We start from the raw sequence: 16539 nt of genomic DNA, 5'->3' as shown, positions 1-16539 counted from the left end.
CACAGATTTCTAAGTGCATTTGCAATGAATTTGCAATGCACATGGTTTTTTCCTGGCCCTAGCTTCTCCAAATATCTTGTAGAACACAAAATTTTACCATCTTCCGTGAGACAAGAGACAGAGGGCGAGGGTGCTCCTTGCTATCTTTTATCTTATATAGGGAGACAAAGAATAATTTCATTCCTTCCCCCCATTCAGTACCTATAAATAAATGCAAGTAGACAATTCTTTGTTTTCTTTGATCCAGAAAGTGTCAGTCACTACATTAACAGGCTTCCTATTGCTATTTGGAGGTGACTATTGTGAGAATTTTTTTTTCCAAAAAAAGAAGGAAAGTATAAAATGCGACTGAAATTTAAACTAGGCTCTGTAATTAAGCACTTTAAATCTGTTCAAAATAATTTTCAAGCATTTAAGTGCTAACAGAAAACTTCAAAAGTAGGTAAGAAAATCAGACCCCAGGTTCATAAATAATGTAACAGGAAAACTTTTATTGGGTAACTATTAAAGGTCAGTGATTAAAAAAAGGAAAGAAAACCATTATGCAGATTAAAAAGCTATGTTGAGTAGTTTATTGCCAGAGTGACTAGATAAATCTCACCTAAGTATACTGCAGTTATCAAGGAGGCTTAGAGGTGGAAAGCTGCCCTATGTGATCAAACTACCTTGCCTTTTGAGAAAATCAGGGTGAAAGATAGACATATATAAACTTGGATCTTAAAATAACAAAAAACTTCTACTTATTATATTTTGCAACTATGATCTTTTAAAGTGGTGGCCTTAGGAAAATCTGCTTTGGCAAGCAACTGCAGAGGCTCCTGTGGAGAGGAAGTGAAAAGACTGGGCTTATATACAAGGGCTGCTGGCACGTTCAAAGCGCAGGGGATAGTTCACAGAGCAAAATGCAGTCCTAAGTAAATGGGTTTCAGGCAATTTCAGTGTTAAGATAACATCATTAAGAATAGAACAGATTGTGCTCAGACCCTGCTGTTTATAATTAACACGTTCTTTCCAAATACTCCAGGGTCCCTGGTAAATAGTCTTCTGCTCACATTCACCCAGACCAATCAGAGTATTTTCATCAGATTCCATGCTGGGCCAGCACCTGTCTGGACAAATCCAATGGAGCCAAAGAACTCCTCTCCCAGGCCAGCTGAGTAGTTGGATGAACACAGTTTGGCTTAGTCATTGTCACAGTGTCCATATGGCTTTGAAGCTTGTTTTCACAAGAAATCATACAAGTATTTTATTATGTCAAAGTTCACCGTCCTATAAACAAAAATAGATAGTATGTTAGCATCCTCACCCCCTAGATTGCTCAGCTTTGTATGTATGATTCTGAGAAGCACATGCCAAATAATTCACAACTAATGCTAAACAACCCTATGATACTGTCAAAAGCATCATGACAGAATTAACATTGTTTTTTAATGTCACTAGGAATAGTTTCTTTAAAAAGTTTCCCTCCCATGCATAAAGTTTGCTTTTCTAACAAAAGTAAATGAAGTCAGAACTACCCAACATTCATATATTTCAATTATAGCACAGCAAGTTTGGATTTCATTTGAAAGCTATTTTCTTTTTGTCTAATAACCAGAATAAAGCAATTACAGATGCAGCAGTATTTAAATCTCCTTTGCTTTTGAACATTGTTTATCTCCCCAAACACCTGTTTTATCATTACATAATGCATAGCTCATCTGTCCTCATTTGTAGTTTTCATTCTTTTCAGTCTTTTTACACTGGCTGACCTGTGTGTGTATTGTAACTAAATCTGTATGATCCAAGAATACGATACAACAAACAGACGATGTGAATGTATATTTTTGTGCTCTGACGGCAGGCAGAATAAAATAGCAAAAGACAGAGACATATAATTATTTTCCTTTCTCTAAATTCATTCTTCACTATAGATATTCAGACTTGGAGGTTTATTATTTGAATAAATGGTCAAAATAATTAGATATAATGATCTAGCAATAAGTATAAAATTAAAGCCTTAAAGTATTCAATTCTGCAAAAATAATCATCCATATGAGAACAGCCTTTTAAAGATTCACTAATTTGCATGCTCTTATTTATTAAACCATCATTAATTGATGTTTTTGTCCATCACTTTGTAATACACTTTCTAAAAAAGTTTCTAAGCAAATGACTGACATATCAATTTTTTTTAAAAATCAGGAATAGGGAACTATAGATACTACTTATGCAAAAACATTTAAAAATAGCTCAAATGAGATGCTATGGCTTTGTGGCACCTAATGATGGAATGAAGAGTACTTTAATTGTTTCACTACAAGAGTGCCTCTCTGAAGAACACCAAAACTTTCCAAATTGCATAAAAACACTGCCAAAACAATCCTGTTATCACTGGGGGTACTAAAACAACTAAAAATACTTTCTAAAAAAAAGAAACCAACTTATCTTAGGCATAATGTCACAAAAGGTATGGTTACTATATCATAAAGCTATTTATTTTTATGTGCTTTCCTTTCATTCGACTACGTGTTAGTGGTGTTATTCGCTCAGTTGTATCCAACTCTTTGCGACCCCAAAGACTGTAGCCTGCCAGGCTCCTCTGTCCATGAATTCTCCAGGCAAGAATACTGGAGTGTGTTGTCATTTTCTTCTCCAGGGCATCTGCCTGACCAAGGGACTGAACCTGGGTCAGTGCAGGCAGATTCTTTACTGTCTGAGCCCCCAGGGAAGCCCATTACAGAACTCCCCAAATTTACTAGTAACAATGTACCACTAAAAATTACCTTTTAAAAAATCATGCAAAGATTTTTCATGATTGGTTGGAAACATCTTTTTTAGGGGGGTCTTAGAAGACAAAAGACACAGTAGGCTATTTCTAACCATAGGCAAAAAGGACAGTTGGATTCGTACATCTCTCCAGGCACACTTCCCTACAATGACTTTGGGTCCTAAGGTTATAAACCTAAAGTGACAAAGTAAATTGAACTTAATATTAAGTTTTATTGTCTTTTGGATTTATTATTTTTTTCCCCACTGAATAGAAAAGAAAAGTTTAAAGAAGCTATGATTAAAACAAAGTTGCAATACTATAGGACTAGAAGGCATTACATGATAAGACTATCACAAAGCCATACAAAATGATCCATATGAAGCCATAACTACAACAGTATGAGAGGTAAGGAGAACAGAGAATTGCAACTATGCTGTGATAGGTAAAGAGAAATGTTTGTATAACAGACTAGTACTAGAATTAAAACAAATGAAAATACTGTGATTTGTTAGTGGCAGAACTCCATCTTATCTAATAATCCATTTGTTTAACACTGCAGCACAGTTTATGCAATAAATTTTTCTTTATAGAACGATTGGACTGACTTAAAAACAGTAAGCATTTGTAAAAGGTTCATGACATCCTATTTCTCTGCTTTGCCAGTGGGAAGTACTAAAGCAAACTGAATCATACAGTTAAAGCTTTTGGACTTAAAAAAAAAAAAAAAAGCTAAATTAATTGGGAATTGAGTATGTAAGATCATCCCTCTAAGAAACATTTACTCCCAAGATGATAACTACTTTTTCCTATCATCCCTCCATCCTCCAATATAAACAGGTAACTTACCAACTGATTCCCACATGTATCATTTTAAGACAGCAGAATTTTATAAAGTAACTGCAAGGGCAACATTAAAACTGGGCACACATTCCAAAGATAGTTTTTAAACACTATAGAAGATTCTCTCACTGAACACAAGTGAATTATTTTCTAAAGTAAGCATCTAGAAAGAAATAGGATAAACAAAAATAGTGTTTGTGGCATTCTGCCTAGGAGTAATTCTTAAACCAGAATTTAGACTACTTATAAGTTAATTACGTGGCATATGTATCTAAGGATTTTGACTATCTAAGGAAAGACATGGGAAAACCAGACCACCTGACCTGCCTCTTGAGAAACCTATATGCAGGCCAGGAAGCAACAATTAGAACTGGACATGGAACAACAGACTGGTTCCAAATAGGAAAAGGAGTACATCAAGGCTGTATACTGTCACCCTGCTTATTTAACTTCTATGCAGAGTACATCATGAGAAACGCTGGGCTGGAAGAAGCACAAGCTGCAATCAAGATTGCTGGAAGAAATATCAATAACCTCAGATATGCAGATGATACCAGCCTTATGGCAGAAAGCGAAGAGGAACTAAAAAGCCTCTTGATGAAAGTGAAAGAGGAGAGTGAAAAAGTTGGCTTAAAGCTCAACATTCAGAAAACGAAGATCATGGCATCTGGTCCCATCACTTCATGGGAAATAGATGGGGAAACAGTGGAAACAGTGTCAGACTTTATTTTTCTGGGCTCCAAAATCACTGCAGATGGTGACTGCAGCCATGAAATTAAAAGACGCTTACTCCTTGGAAGCAAAGTTATGACCAACCTAGATAGCATATTCAAAAACAGAGACATTACTTTGCCAACAAAGGTCCGTCTAGTCAAGGCTATGGTTTTTCCAGTGGTCATGTATGGATGCAAGAGTTGGACTATAAAGACAGCTGAGCGCCAAAGAATTGATGCTTTTAACTGTGGTGTTGGAAAAGACTCTTGAGAGTCCCTTGGACTGCAAGGAGATCCAACCAGTCCATCCTAAAGGAGATCAGTCCTAGGTGTTCTTTGGAAGGACTGATGCTAAAGCTGAAACTCCAGTACTTTGGCCACCTCATGCAAAGAGTTGACTCATTGGAAAAGACTCTGATGCTGGGAGGGATTGGGGGCAGGAGGAGAAGGGGACGACAGAGGATCAGATGGCTGGATGGCATCACCGACTTGATGGACGTGAATTTGAGTGAACTCTGGGAGTTGGTGATGGACAGGGAAGCCTGGCGTGCTGCAATTCATGGGGTCACAAAGAGTGTGACAAGACTGAGCGACTGAACTGAAGGATAATTTTGCCTTTATCCTTTTATTTCACGTTGTTGATGCTTTAACTACATTGACATACTTTTTTCTCTTGGGGTACTATTTTATTTCCTTTTACGTATGTAGGCAGTTTGAGTTTTTCTTTCTTAGTTTGGTTTTTCAGAGAATTTGCAATCACACAACTTTAAGTTGCAATATTAAGTTATTTTGCAGTGTCTTCCTAGACTGTGGAGGGAAAGAAATCAGAAACTTCAACTACCGTTAACATTAAGAACAATTCAAGTACAATGCTTATTAAGCGTGTTTTCATCTGTGTTCTTCCATACTCTACCTCCATATTCTGTGCTCCTTTCTAGAACCAGTCTCCTACTGCTTCTGTGTCCAAATCTTTCACAGTTCCTTGGTCAAGAAGGTCCTTTATGTCCTCTACCTCTTCCTTGAATGGTTTTCTTTTCTCAACCAGGCTTAACTGAAAGTTGGCTCCCACTAAGGGATCGAGTCTCGTCTTTAGCTCTTTCCAATGAGGTTAGACTGACTCTACTATCGTCCAGGCAGTTCTGTCATGTGAGGCTGCTGTCCTTGTTCAAAAGGCTCTGCTCCTGTGAGACTCAAACCATTCCACTAACACCCTTTTTCCCCCTGTCACCACCTCTTAGTGAATAATGCAGCATCCAGTTCAGTTTCCTCTCTATTCCAAGATCTGCCTCAGCTTTAGTGTCTTCATTGCACTTGTCCCTTTTACCTCAAATGACCTTTTTTACTCTCATGATCACACTCAGAAATGTTCTACTTCTAAAAAACATAAATTCAGACATTCCACCCTGATCCCAATCTCCTTTAAATGACCTGGAACACCTGGAAACAATCAGTGTACAAACCTTTCTTTGCCTTTTCCTCATCTGCAAATAATTACTATTAAGTGCCAGGCACTGAACTGTTAGCCCTCCACATGCTTTACTTCCTTTCTTCCCTTCTAGGCTTAGACTCCATGGTTTGTCACCTCAAGCATTCATTTGCTAGCATCCACTGAATTCACCTGGAAAAACCCCAATCCTATGTGATTTCAATTGCACCCTTTTGCTATCCCAGTACCCAGCACATGGAATGCTGCTGGAGAAGATCACAAGTTTTACAGATTGGTGCCACTGTAAATTCAAGGCCGGGAACCTCGACTGGGCCCTCAACACTCTCAGCAAGTTGCTCTCCTTGCTAGCACTTTCCTCCATTCTCCGTGGCAGCTATTTCAAATATCCATATTTGTCTCAAACCGTTGTATTTCTGTCCTTAAGTCTCTTGCCTTTACCTTTACACAGAAAACAGAAGGCCTCAGGTCAATGCTCCTTCAACTTCTTGCCAACAGATCTCTAAATTCAGTTCCATCTGAAACCACCTTATCCTATTGTATAATGAAAAAGGAGTCCCCTCTCTCATTTAGGGCTATTTCTTTAACTCAAGTTTCTAAATCCCATGTTATATATATCTTTTCAAGGACTTTAAATTAGTCACCTCTCTTTTGTATCATTAACTCTTCTTCCCTACAAGTTCTTTCCTATCAGCATTTAAATATGCTCATATCTTTAAAAATAATAAGCTACTCATGCCCCCACAAGCTGTTTAGTAGGTAACAATCCTCTATTCTTTATAGCAAAAATAGTCTAGAAAATAGGTACATGAGGGCAGGATACAGATCTGTTATACATCTTGCTACCTCCCCAAAGCCTAGTATAGTGATCATAATCAACATCACAATAAATCTTAAGTGAATAAAAAGAATTCTTTGTATGTGTGGCATCAACTTACTCACAAATACCACTTAATGCACTATATTCTAACTTGTACCCCACTGTATCCCTGAAAGTGTTCTTGTTAAAGTCACAAATGATAGCTTTACCATTAGACAGACTCTGCCTGATTTCTTGGCAGTAACCAACAATTTGACCATTATTCCCTTGCCTTAGGTTTTTCTGCCTTTCTTGGATATACAACTTTCTGTATTAATGTTTTAACCACTTAAGTTTGTATCATGAGTACTTTCCTGTGTTTTTATCTTTTAAAATTACAATTTTAAGTAACCTCACAATTTTTAAAATTATTTATTTTTAATTGGAGAATAATTGCTTTACAATATTATGTTGGTTTCTGCCATATATCATCATGAATCAGCTATAGATATACACATGTCCCCTTCCTCTTCAACCTCTCTTCCACCTCCCACTACATCCCACCCTTCCTAGTTGTCACAGAGCATTGGACTTGAACTCCGTGTCATACAGGAAATTTCCACCAGCTATCTAATTTTACACATGGTAATGCATATGTTTCAGTGCTACTCTCAATTCTTCCCACCCTCTGAGAAGGTTTGAGTAAGTTAGTGATTGACACAGTCTCTGCTTTGCTCTTCATGGGCTTATACTGTAAGAAGAAAAATGAGTTCTAATTATTGAATGAATTATTTAAATAAAATAATGGTAAGTCTCAGAAGATAAGGGGACCTGGATAAACTGTGAATAGTGTGTGGGAGTAGGGTGGAGGGCGTGGACAACGGGAGGTCATAGTATGCTTGAGGACAGAACTGAAATCTAAAGGTTATGTAGCAGTTAGCTGGATAGAGGATTTGGAAAGTGTTGCATATGCAATGAATGGTGAATGTGAAGAACTGAAAAAAAAAAAAAAAAACCCAAGGTGGTCAAAGTATAAATATCTACAGGAGAAGATGTATGTGATAGGTATGGCTGGGCACAAAGGCTGAGCCCAAGTCACTGGGGCCTTGAAAGTTATTTTAAACATTTTGGTTTTTTATCCTAAGAGTTACAGGAAATTATTGAAGACTTTTAAGTAGAAGGGTGACATTAAATTTTTACTAGATCACTCTGGCAATAGTGTAGACAACAAATTATAAGAGAATAAAGAGTAGACAGAAAACCAATTAGAAGGTTACCAGAGAAGAGATAACAGGGGCTTGGTCTAGAGCATTAATGGTACAAAGGACAAAAGTCAATGAATTGAGAACATAGGAGGAACTTGACAGGCTCAGAAAGACTAATGCTTGGATACTGGGAGTAGGGGGATGACAAATGTCACTAGTGACTACCAGGTTTTAGGCCTGTGCAATATGACAGACTGCAGTGCTAATCACTGAACCAGGGAACACTGAAATAAAGCGGCATCATTCCTTTTTTGTTGGCAAGCAGAAGAAGGGGGAATTCCTGAGTTCAGTTTTGGAAATATATTGATACAGGTGGGAAATATCCAAAAGTCAAGAATACTAGAAAAAAGGTCTGGCCTCTAAAAAACTGGGGAGTATGATTAGCACATGGATAGTTGTTGAAGTCAGGAGTAAATAAAAATAGTCTAGGAAAAAAAATATGAAAAGAGCCAAGCCTCAAGGAACAACTAAATGTAAAGGTCAGTTGGATAGGATAAGCTGACAAATGAGCTTGAGAAGAAACAGCCAAGGAATAAAGATGAAAATCACAAGATTAAAATCATGCACTCTAGGAGAAGAGTTTTAAAAGAGAGAGAGTAGTCAATCCTGTTGGGTGCCACTGAGAACACATAGTCTGAGGGCTGGGAAAGATGCTGGAAAAAGGAAGGAGATGGAATTCAGAGCAGAAGTGGAAGAGCCCATTTGACATAGGAGAAGGAACCCCAATCTACTGATAAAGGAAAGACAGAAGACGGGCACATATGTAGGTAGTGAAAGGAGTTCTCAACTCAGTTTCAATTTTGTTCTCTGAAGCAGTAACTGCTGAACAAAGTGAACACAGATGTTAGGACTTGTGGTTTGAATACAGTCAAGAATCAGAATCTAGATCGAAAAGAAACCTGTAAACCACATATTCTACTTTTCAATACATGTGGTGGAATGGCTGTGAGGCTGGTAGAAGATAATCAATTAGAAAAAGAGGGAAATAGAGCCAGACTGTAAAAGTCTCAAAGAAATTCAAATTTTTGCAAGAAATTGGGGAGAAAATAACTATCTAGAAGTGGCAACAAAAAGAAAGGATAACACTTAAAGAGCATCCAATCCTGAGAGGTAGGAGTTTGAGAAAGTAAGAAGCTACTACTAGAGATAATTGGCAGGCTTCCCAGGTAGCTCAGTGGTAAAGAATTCATCTGCCAATGAAGGAGACACAGATTCAACCCCTGGGTCAGGAAGATCCCCTGGAGAAGGAAATGGCAACCCAGTATTCTTGCCTGGAAAATTCCAGGGAGAGAAGAGCCTGGTGGGCTATATAGTCCATGGCGTCACAAAGAGTTGGACAGGACTTGGCAACTAACACAAACACACATACACTATAGTATATACAAGTTATCTGTAGTCAGCTGCCCATTAAATCCTACCTTGCTACTATAGGACCACTATTCCGGTCTGTCTCAGACTCTCAGAATCTTGATTTTTGCCATATGTTAACTAATTCTCTGAATTTTGTCATTTGTAAATCTGATGAGAGGGTTCATTCTACAGTGAAATAGTCATTCTCGGCATTTAAATGATCTTCTCTTGCTTAAATGACTAATGACATTACATTAGGAAGAAGATTAATTTTTATACTTAGTATATCATTTACATAATTCAAGACCATTAATGATTATTCTATGCTTACCTAGCAATAGCTCTGATGAAGTCTAGAGACACTGTGCATTTGTATTTTGGTTCATCAAGTTGATCGTCATGGCCAACCAGGGTTAACAGCTGAAGGGTCACTAAAGAGGTAATCTAAAAATAAGAAAAGTATTTTTATGAGAAAATGGTTTAACCAGATTGCATGATGTCCTTGTTTCTGAAACATTTTATAGTTACTTTGATAACAATATGTAACAGAATTCACAAGAGCATCTGCAAATATGACCACTTTGAAATTTGTATAAACAAATTTGTACATATGCTTAACGTCCTAGTTAATCAAACTAATGATCAACCTTTAAGGACTCCACTAGAGATAAATTTATTTCAACTAACGACACACATATGACTGCTAACCTTTAAAAACTATAAACAAAGGACATTCCTTCTCTCCATAAAAATTTTATGAACTTTCTATCCAAATACCTCAGAATATCAAATCTGCACTCCCTTGAGAATCGAGCAGTTAAAATGTGAAAGTGGGCCTTTTTCAGAGTTGAGTAGCTGGTTAGCTAAGAAATACATCCTTCAGATCTAGACTTAGTCTTGCTTTCAAACTGATCCTCAGTTAGGCAGTCAGGAAAACAGCAGGGAGATTAACAATGGCAAAAGTGCATTTTGACAAGTCAAAAATCCAAAATCCAAAATAATTTCACATGCATAACGCTGACAGAAATATTAAGTGCTCCGAAATCCAAGAAACAAAGCTGACCCAAGAGCTGGAATTCTTTGAGTAGCCTATTTTCTTTTCCCAATTTTTTTTTTCCCCTCACCTCCTGAAGGCCAACAGAAAAAGAAGCCAACAATGGTAAGAAGGAAGATCAGGAGACTTGGTGATCTGTAACTGCTGGTGACAGTATCTTTAATACTTAATCATATGCCTTAGGAATAATAAAAAAAAATGTTCACTTAATCTGTGATCAATACCTTGAGATGCAGTAAACATTCTGAATGATAAAAACAGTAACAGTAGTAGTGATTTGCTTGGTACCAGGTACTCTATACACAGCATCTTATTTATGTCTCATAACCCTACAAGGTGGATGCTATTATACTCATTTTATAAATGATTCTTAGAGATGTTAAGTAACTTTCCTCAGACCCCAGAACTGACAGGTGGCTTAGTAAGAATTCAAACCTAGAGTTCATGCTCACTCTATTACACTACGCAGACTCTACTATTGCAATTTAAAAGGGGGAACTGTTATGCAGTGTTCAGTCAGCTGTCAATATTAACAATTTTTAAAAACCAACAGATGGGTAGATACCACAGTATTTTATATACAGAAAAGACTATATTAAGCAAATACAAAGCATTTTTTCAATAAAAACTTACAAGTTTTATATTTTCTTAACTTTAAACAGCTCTCACATAAACAATATGCAGAGGGATATTTTTTATAGGCCAGTCTAACAAGCTTTACCTTTTGGGTAGAATATATACTCTATTTCCCTTCACTGAAAAGATATTCTAAAATTTTGTTTCTACTACTGTGTCAACTTTTCTATTTTTTCTCTGTGTCTTTCTCATTCCTTTATTGCCTTTCATTGAACTGAATTATACTATTTTTTCATTCCACTGGTTTACTCTACTATCCTGGAAATAGTTTTATACTCCAGTTTCCACTTTGATTTTTTTCTTTTGGCTCCAAGCTATTTTAGAATTCTTTAATTTCCAACTCATAAAGTTTCTCTAGCATTTTTTACTTTTAAGAGGGGAATATCACAGAATGCAGTCTGTATACTAGCAATTCTTTGAAATTTGATAAGAAAGCTAGATTCTCCAGAGGGAAAGAAGAGTACACAGGGACGTGAAAGCCACTGTGACAAAGAATGAAACTAACCACAAGTGGTCACTCTTCCTATTCTGCCGGCCAGTTCCCTTCCCTCTTTGTTCCAAGAATGTCTTGAGCTGATGGTAACTGAGTACAAACCATGCCCACAAATGGGATCACCTATGACAGGCCAGCAAGTGGAATGAGACAAGAGTTTTCTCTCTTACTTATATACAAGTACTTATATCATAATAGTATCTTCCATTTTTGTCTCTTGGACTGCAAAGCCTAAAATATTTACTATATAGGCCCCTTACTGGAAAAAGTTTGTCAAACTCTCACACTGAAAAATTGCTAGATTCAGATAATTTAGCAATGTATATATCAAAATGTTCAGTGACTTATCCAAAGTGATAATGACTACATAATGGCAGAAACTTACTTGACTAGGATTTAGGTCTCCTAACTACAATTCAAAAACTTATGAAAAGAATGGCTAAAATGTGATCATAGCTGAAAGAGCTAACTTCTAATAAGTTGTATTATAATCTTACCTGAATAAAAATGTGTTAAAAGAATGAGGATGATCTGTGAAAAAGGGAGTGTTCAAGGGAACAGACAAGTCAGTATGTCTCCAACAACAGGACTAAGGGCTCCCTGACCATTAAATTGGAAACCTGGTATGCACTGTAAGTTTCTGCTCATTGTGGAGGTTATAGTTATCCAGTTGTCATTCCATTAATGATTTTCTTAGTAGTATTTAAAAGGTACATATGAGTAAAGTTGATGAACAGATAAAAAATGTTAAGTTACTCAACATTTTTATAAAAGAGCTCACATTTACCTAGTTTAAGAGTTAAATGAAACAAAAAAATTAAGTTGGTTGTTAAAAATGTATGAAATAGTATTGTGCCCATTAAATGAGGTCATCTATCATATTCAAAAGCAGAGACATTACTTTGCCAAAAAAGGTCCATCTAGTCAAGGCTATGGTTTTTCCTGTGGTCACGTATGGATGTGAGAATTGGACTGTGAAGAAGGCTGAGCGCCGAAGAATTGATGCTTTTGAACTGTGCTGTTGGAGAAGACTCTTGAGAGTCCCTTGGACTATAAGGAGATCCAACCAGTCCATTCTGAAGGAGATCAGCCCTGGGATTTCTTTGGAAGGAATGATGCTAAGGCTGAAACTCCAGTACTTTGGCCACCTCATGCGAAGAGTTGACTCATTGGAAAAGACTCTGATGCTGGGAGGGATTGGGGGCAAGAGGAGAAGGGGACGACAGAGGATGAGATGGCTGGATGGCATCACTGACTCGATGGACGTGAGTCTCAGTGAACTCCGGGAGCTGGTGATGGACAGGGAGGCCTGGCGTGCTTCGATTCATGGGGTCGCAAAGAGTTGGACACGACTGAGCGACTGATCTGATCTGATAAGGCAACTCAACACAGTGCCTGAAACATAATATTCAATATGAGCTACTATTTATATTATTACTATTAGCACTTTGCAATCTCAAATTTAACAAATAGGTTTCTTTTCTAATAATCCAATAGTTTACTTAAAATCACTGTATTTTATTTGAAAACTGTTTCATATATTTCCTATAGCTTTCTGAATTATATGCCATGCTTAATTTATTTAGAAAATAAAAGATAAAACTACCTAAGGTTAAAAACATCTATATGAGGGCTTCCCTGGTAGTCTACTGGTTAAGAATCCACTTTGCAATGAAAGGGACACCAATTCAATCTCTGGTCCAGGAAGATCCCACATGCCACAGTGCAGTTAAGCCTGTAAGCTGCAACTACTGAGCCCATGCATAGCAACTACTAAAGCCTGTGTGCCCTAGAGCCCAGGCTCCTCAATAAGAGAAGCCGCCACAATGAGAAGGCCACGCACCACAACTAGAGACCAGCCCCACTTGCCACAACTATGGAAAGCTCCCTGGCAGCCACAAAGACCCAATGCAGCCAAAAATAAATAAATAGTAAAAAAAAATATATCTGTATGAGATTTTATAAACATTCACAACAAACTATCAATTATGAGTGGAGAGAGGGAAGGTGGGATGAGACAAGAGGAGGGAATGAAAAGGTAAAACCTACTGGGAATAAAATAAATAAACTACAAGGATTATTGCACAGCATAAGAAATATAGCCAATTTTTTGTATTAACTTTAATTGGAGAACAATCTAAAAAAATATAAAATTGCCATGTTGTATACCTGAAACTAACATAACATTATGAATCAACTATATTTCAATTAAAAAAAATACTTCTGAACAGATCAATAATGGGCCACATATATTAATCCCTTTGGAAAAAATGCTCAATGTGTCAGTTTCACCAGGAAATGAAGTGGATAAAAAAATGAATCGACAAAAAACTGCATGAAAAATATAATTAAAAATTATATGGCATATCAGACCCAGATGTAGGGAAAATTAAGGAATACATTGGTAGTTCTGAAAAAATGATACAGAATGCAAACTAAAGAGACTAGAAAAGACAAAATGAGAAAATCTAACATATTTCTAATCAAATTTCTGGAAGGAAAAGAGACAGAAAAAAGGGGCAGAAGATAATGATAATGGATGAAAAGATAATGGATGATGGATGAAAATTCATTCAAAAAGATGAAGAACACCATATCATAGAACTGAAGAGCTAAATAAATCCAACAGTGGAAATAAAAAGAAATCAATACCTAGATATGTCACAGTAAGTACAGAATATCAGAGATAAAAAGCTCTTAAAAGTAGCTAGAAAAGGAAAAACAGATTATCTTTACAGGACTAGCAATTGAACAGACAACTGTCTTAAGAACAACAATGAAAGATATAAAATAGTGGAACTATATTTTTAACATACTGAAAAAAGTAATTGTTAACTCAGAAATGTATGCCCCCAAAAACCAATCTCTTAAAACTGAGGATGAAATAAAAGGCACATTTCTAAACTAAAAACAACGGTGTGCTATCAAAATATTCCTACTCACTTAAAGAAATTCCTAAAATTTACCTCCAGGTGAAAATAAAGGAATACAAGTTGGAAGGTCTGAAATTCAAGAAGGAATGAAGAAACTGGTAAATATGATGGTAAATCACTGAATTTTGACTTTGATAAGTATAAATGTTATAATATTTATTGCATCAACTAAGAGAACAGAAGTAAGGAAATCTGAATTATAAAAATCTAAAACTAAGAAAAAGAAACAAAAGGTAGGCAAGACAAATAGAATAAAACAAGATAAGATATAAACAAAATTACATTAGAAATTATACTAAAAGTTAACTAAATGTTGCAAATAAAAGTCAAAGATTAAGTGACTGAAAAATAAATCCAACTATATACTCTTTAGGACAGATACAACAAAATAGAAGAATATGGGAAGGTTAACAGTTAAAGGACAGAATGAGAAACATGAAGCAAACTAAAACAACGAAGGTATATTAACACAGACAAGAGAATTAAAAAGAGATTTAAAGAAAGGCACACTTAGTAATGACAAAATGCAGTCACGAAGCTCCCACCTCTCACAAGATGAGTGTCATGAGACCCTTACTATGAAGGGACAAGACGCAAAACAGGACGAGCAGTCAAGGAATAATGGGATCTTTCGGGGAAAGTGAGTACTGCTGAAAGTTAAGACAAACTCATTATCGTTTCCAGTTTAGAAACAGGTAGGAATAATAATGAGAAAGTAGGTCTGAAATTTTAATAAATGGGAGGCTATATAGAAGAGTTAATATTATCTCCTATGGCAAAATATATTCATTAACTTCATTCCTTTCTATTTTTTTTTTACAAAGGATTCATTTGCTAAAGTAGGTTAGTAATAGGTATTTGAATCCCTTTTAAAATGTCTTTTAAACCCTTTAACATTTGAAATATTAATCTCCCTTTATTAATAAAATAGGCTTCTTTAGTACTTCTTTTTCCTTTAATATAGAAAACATTACTCACATTTTACTCTCCCACTGGCATTTCCTTATATTATTTCTTATAACTTCTACTTTCCTGTGATTGAAATACTCTCACATATTTAATTCAACTCTAATCCAAATTATAGGCTAAATTTACTCTTCCATTTTTTCATAAACAAAAAATCTGTCTCTAATCTAGTTAAGTTAGAATTTCAAGAATATTTTCAGGTTATCTCACTGTTTCATTACTTTTACTGTATTAGTTATGGTTAATTATCAAAGGCAATTACATTGAAACAGATAGTCCCTTGAATCAGTTCTACCAAGATTCCATGGATACATTAATCACATAAATTGTACAAAGGATACAGTACCACTTTAAGATGTAGCAGTCAAAAGGTATTTCCAAAATATTAGTAAGATGATTGCTCAATTTGGCAGGGGAAGACGGATGGGGTCTGATTTAGGAGATGCTAATACACACAGTGGAAACAATGTCAGACTTTATTTTTTGGGGCTCCAAAATCACTGCAGATGGTGACTGCAGCCATGAAATTAAAAGACGCTTACTCCTTGGAAGCAAAGATATGACCAACCTAGATAGCATATTGAAAAGCAGAGACATTACTTTGCCAATAAAGGTCCATCTAGTCAAGGCTATGGTTTTTCCTGTGGTCATGTATGGATATGAGAGTTGGACTGTGAAGAAGGCTGAGCACCAAAGAATTGATGCTTTTGAACTGTGCTGTTGGAGAAGACTCTTGAGAGTCCCTTGGACTGCAAGGAGATCCAACCAGTCCATTCTGCAGGAGATCAGCCCTGGGATTTCTTTGGAGGGAATGATGCTGAAGCTGAAACTCCAGTACTTCGGCCACCTCATGCGAAGAGCTGACTCATTGGAAAAGACTGTGATGCTGGGAGGGATTGGGGGCAGGAGGAGAAGGGGACGACAGAGGATGAGATGGCTGGATGGCATCACTGACTCGATGGACGTGAGTCTCAGTGAACTCCGGGAGTGGGTAATGGACAGGGAGGCCTGGTGTGCTGCGATTCATGGGGTCGCAAAGAGTCGGACACGACTGAGCGACTGAACTGAACTGAACTGAATACACACAAAAATCTAAACTAAAATGAAACAAATTATAATGTGATTTCTCACATTAAAAAAACCTAATTTCAGAGTCTTTTAATTCCTTGAGTTACCATATGAACAGAAACAACACACAAATACATAATTTAGGAGAACATTACATAAAAAAATGTACAAGTACCAACAACTTAAAAGTACTTTGATAGTTTATGAAAATGATGCTAGAGTAAAC

At 36.5% G+C, this 16539-nt stretch overlaps 1 protein-coding gene across 2 annotated transcripts in view; it reads right to left on the bottom strand.

Moving 5' to 3' along the window:
- Nucleotides 1–471: 471 nt before the first annotated feature.
- ORC5 (origin recognition complex subunit 5) overlaps nt 472–16539 on the bottom strand; it is a 91479-nt gene continuing 75411 nt past the window's right edge. Inside the window, exons 13-14 of one of the 2 annotated variants that reach the window (XM_086397034.1) lie at nt 9495–9607; nt 472–1269 (exon numbers count right to left, since the gene is read on the bottom strand). In XM_086397034.1, coding sequence (XP_086253160.1) covers nt 1224–1269; nt 9495–9607 — 159 coding nt within the window. In that variant the 3' untranslated portion in view covers nt 472–1223. The remainder of the gene's footprint in view (nt 1270–9494; nt 9608–16539) is intronic. The other variant, XM_086397035.1, reaches the window with a different exon arrangement.

This window comes from Bos grunniens, chromosome 4 (assembly GCF_055505025.1).
Source record: "Bos grunniens cultivar Pamir isolate PY7600 chromosome 4, Bosgru_T2T1.0, whole genome shotgun sequence".
Classification (NCBI taxonomy): Eukaryota; Metazoa; Chordata; class Mammalia; order Artiodactyla; family Bovidae; genus Bos; species Bos grunniens.
The sequence above is the reverse complement of the archived record's forward strand: the minus strand, read 5'-3'. Positions and strand labels throughout refer to the sequence as shown.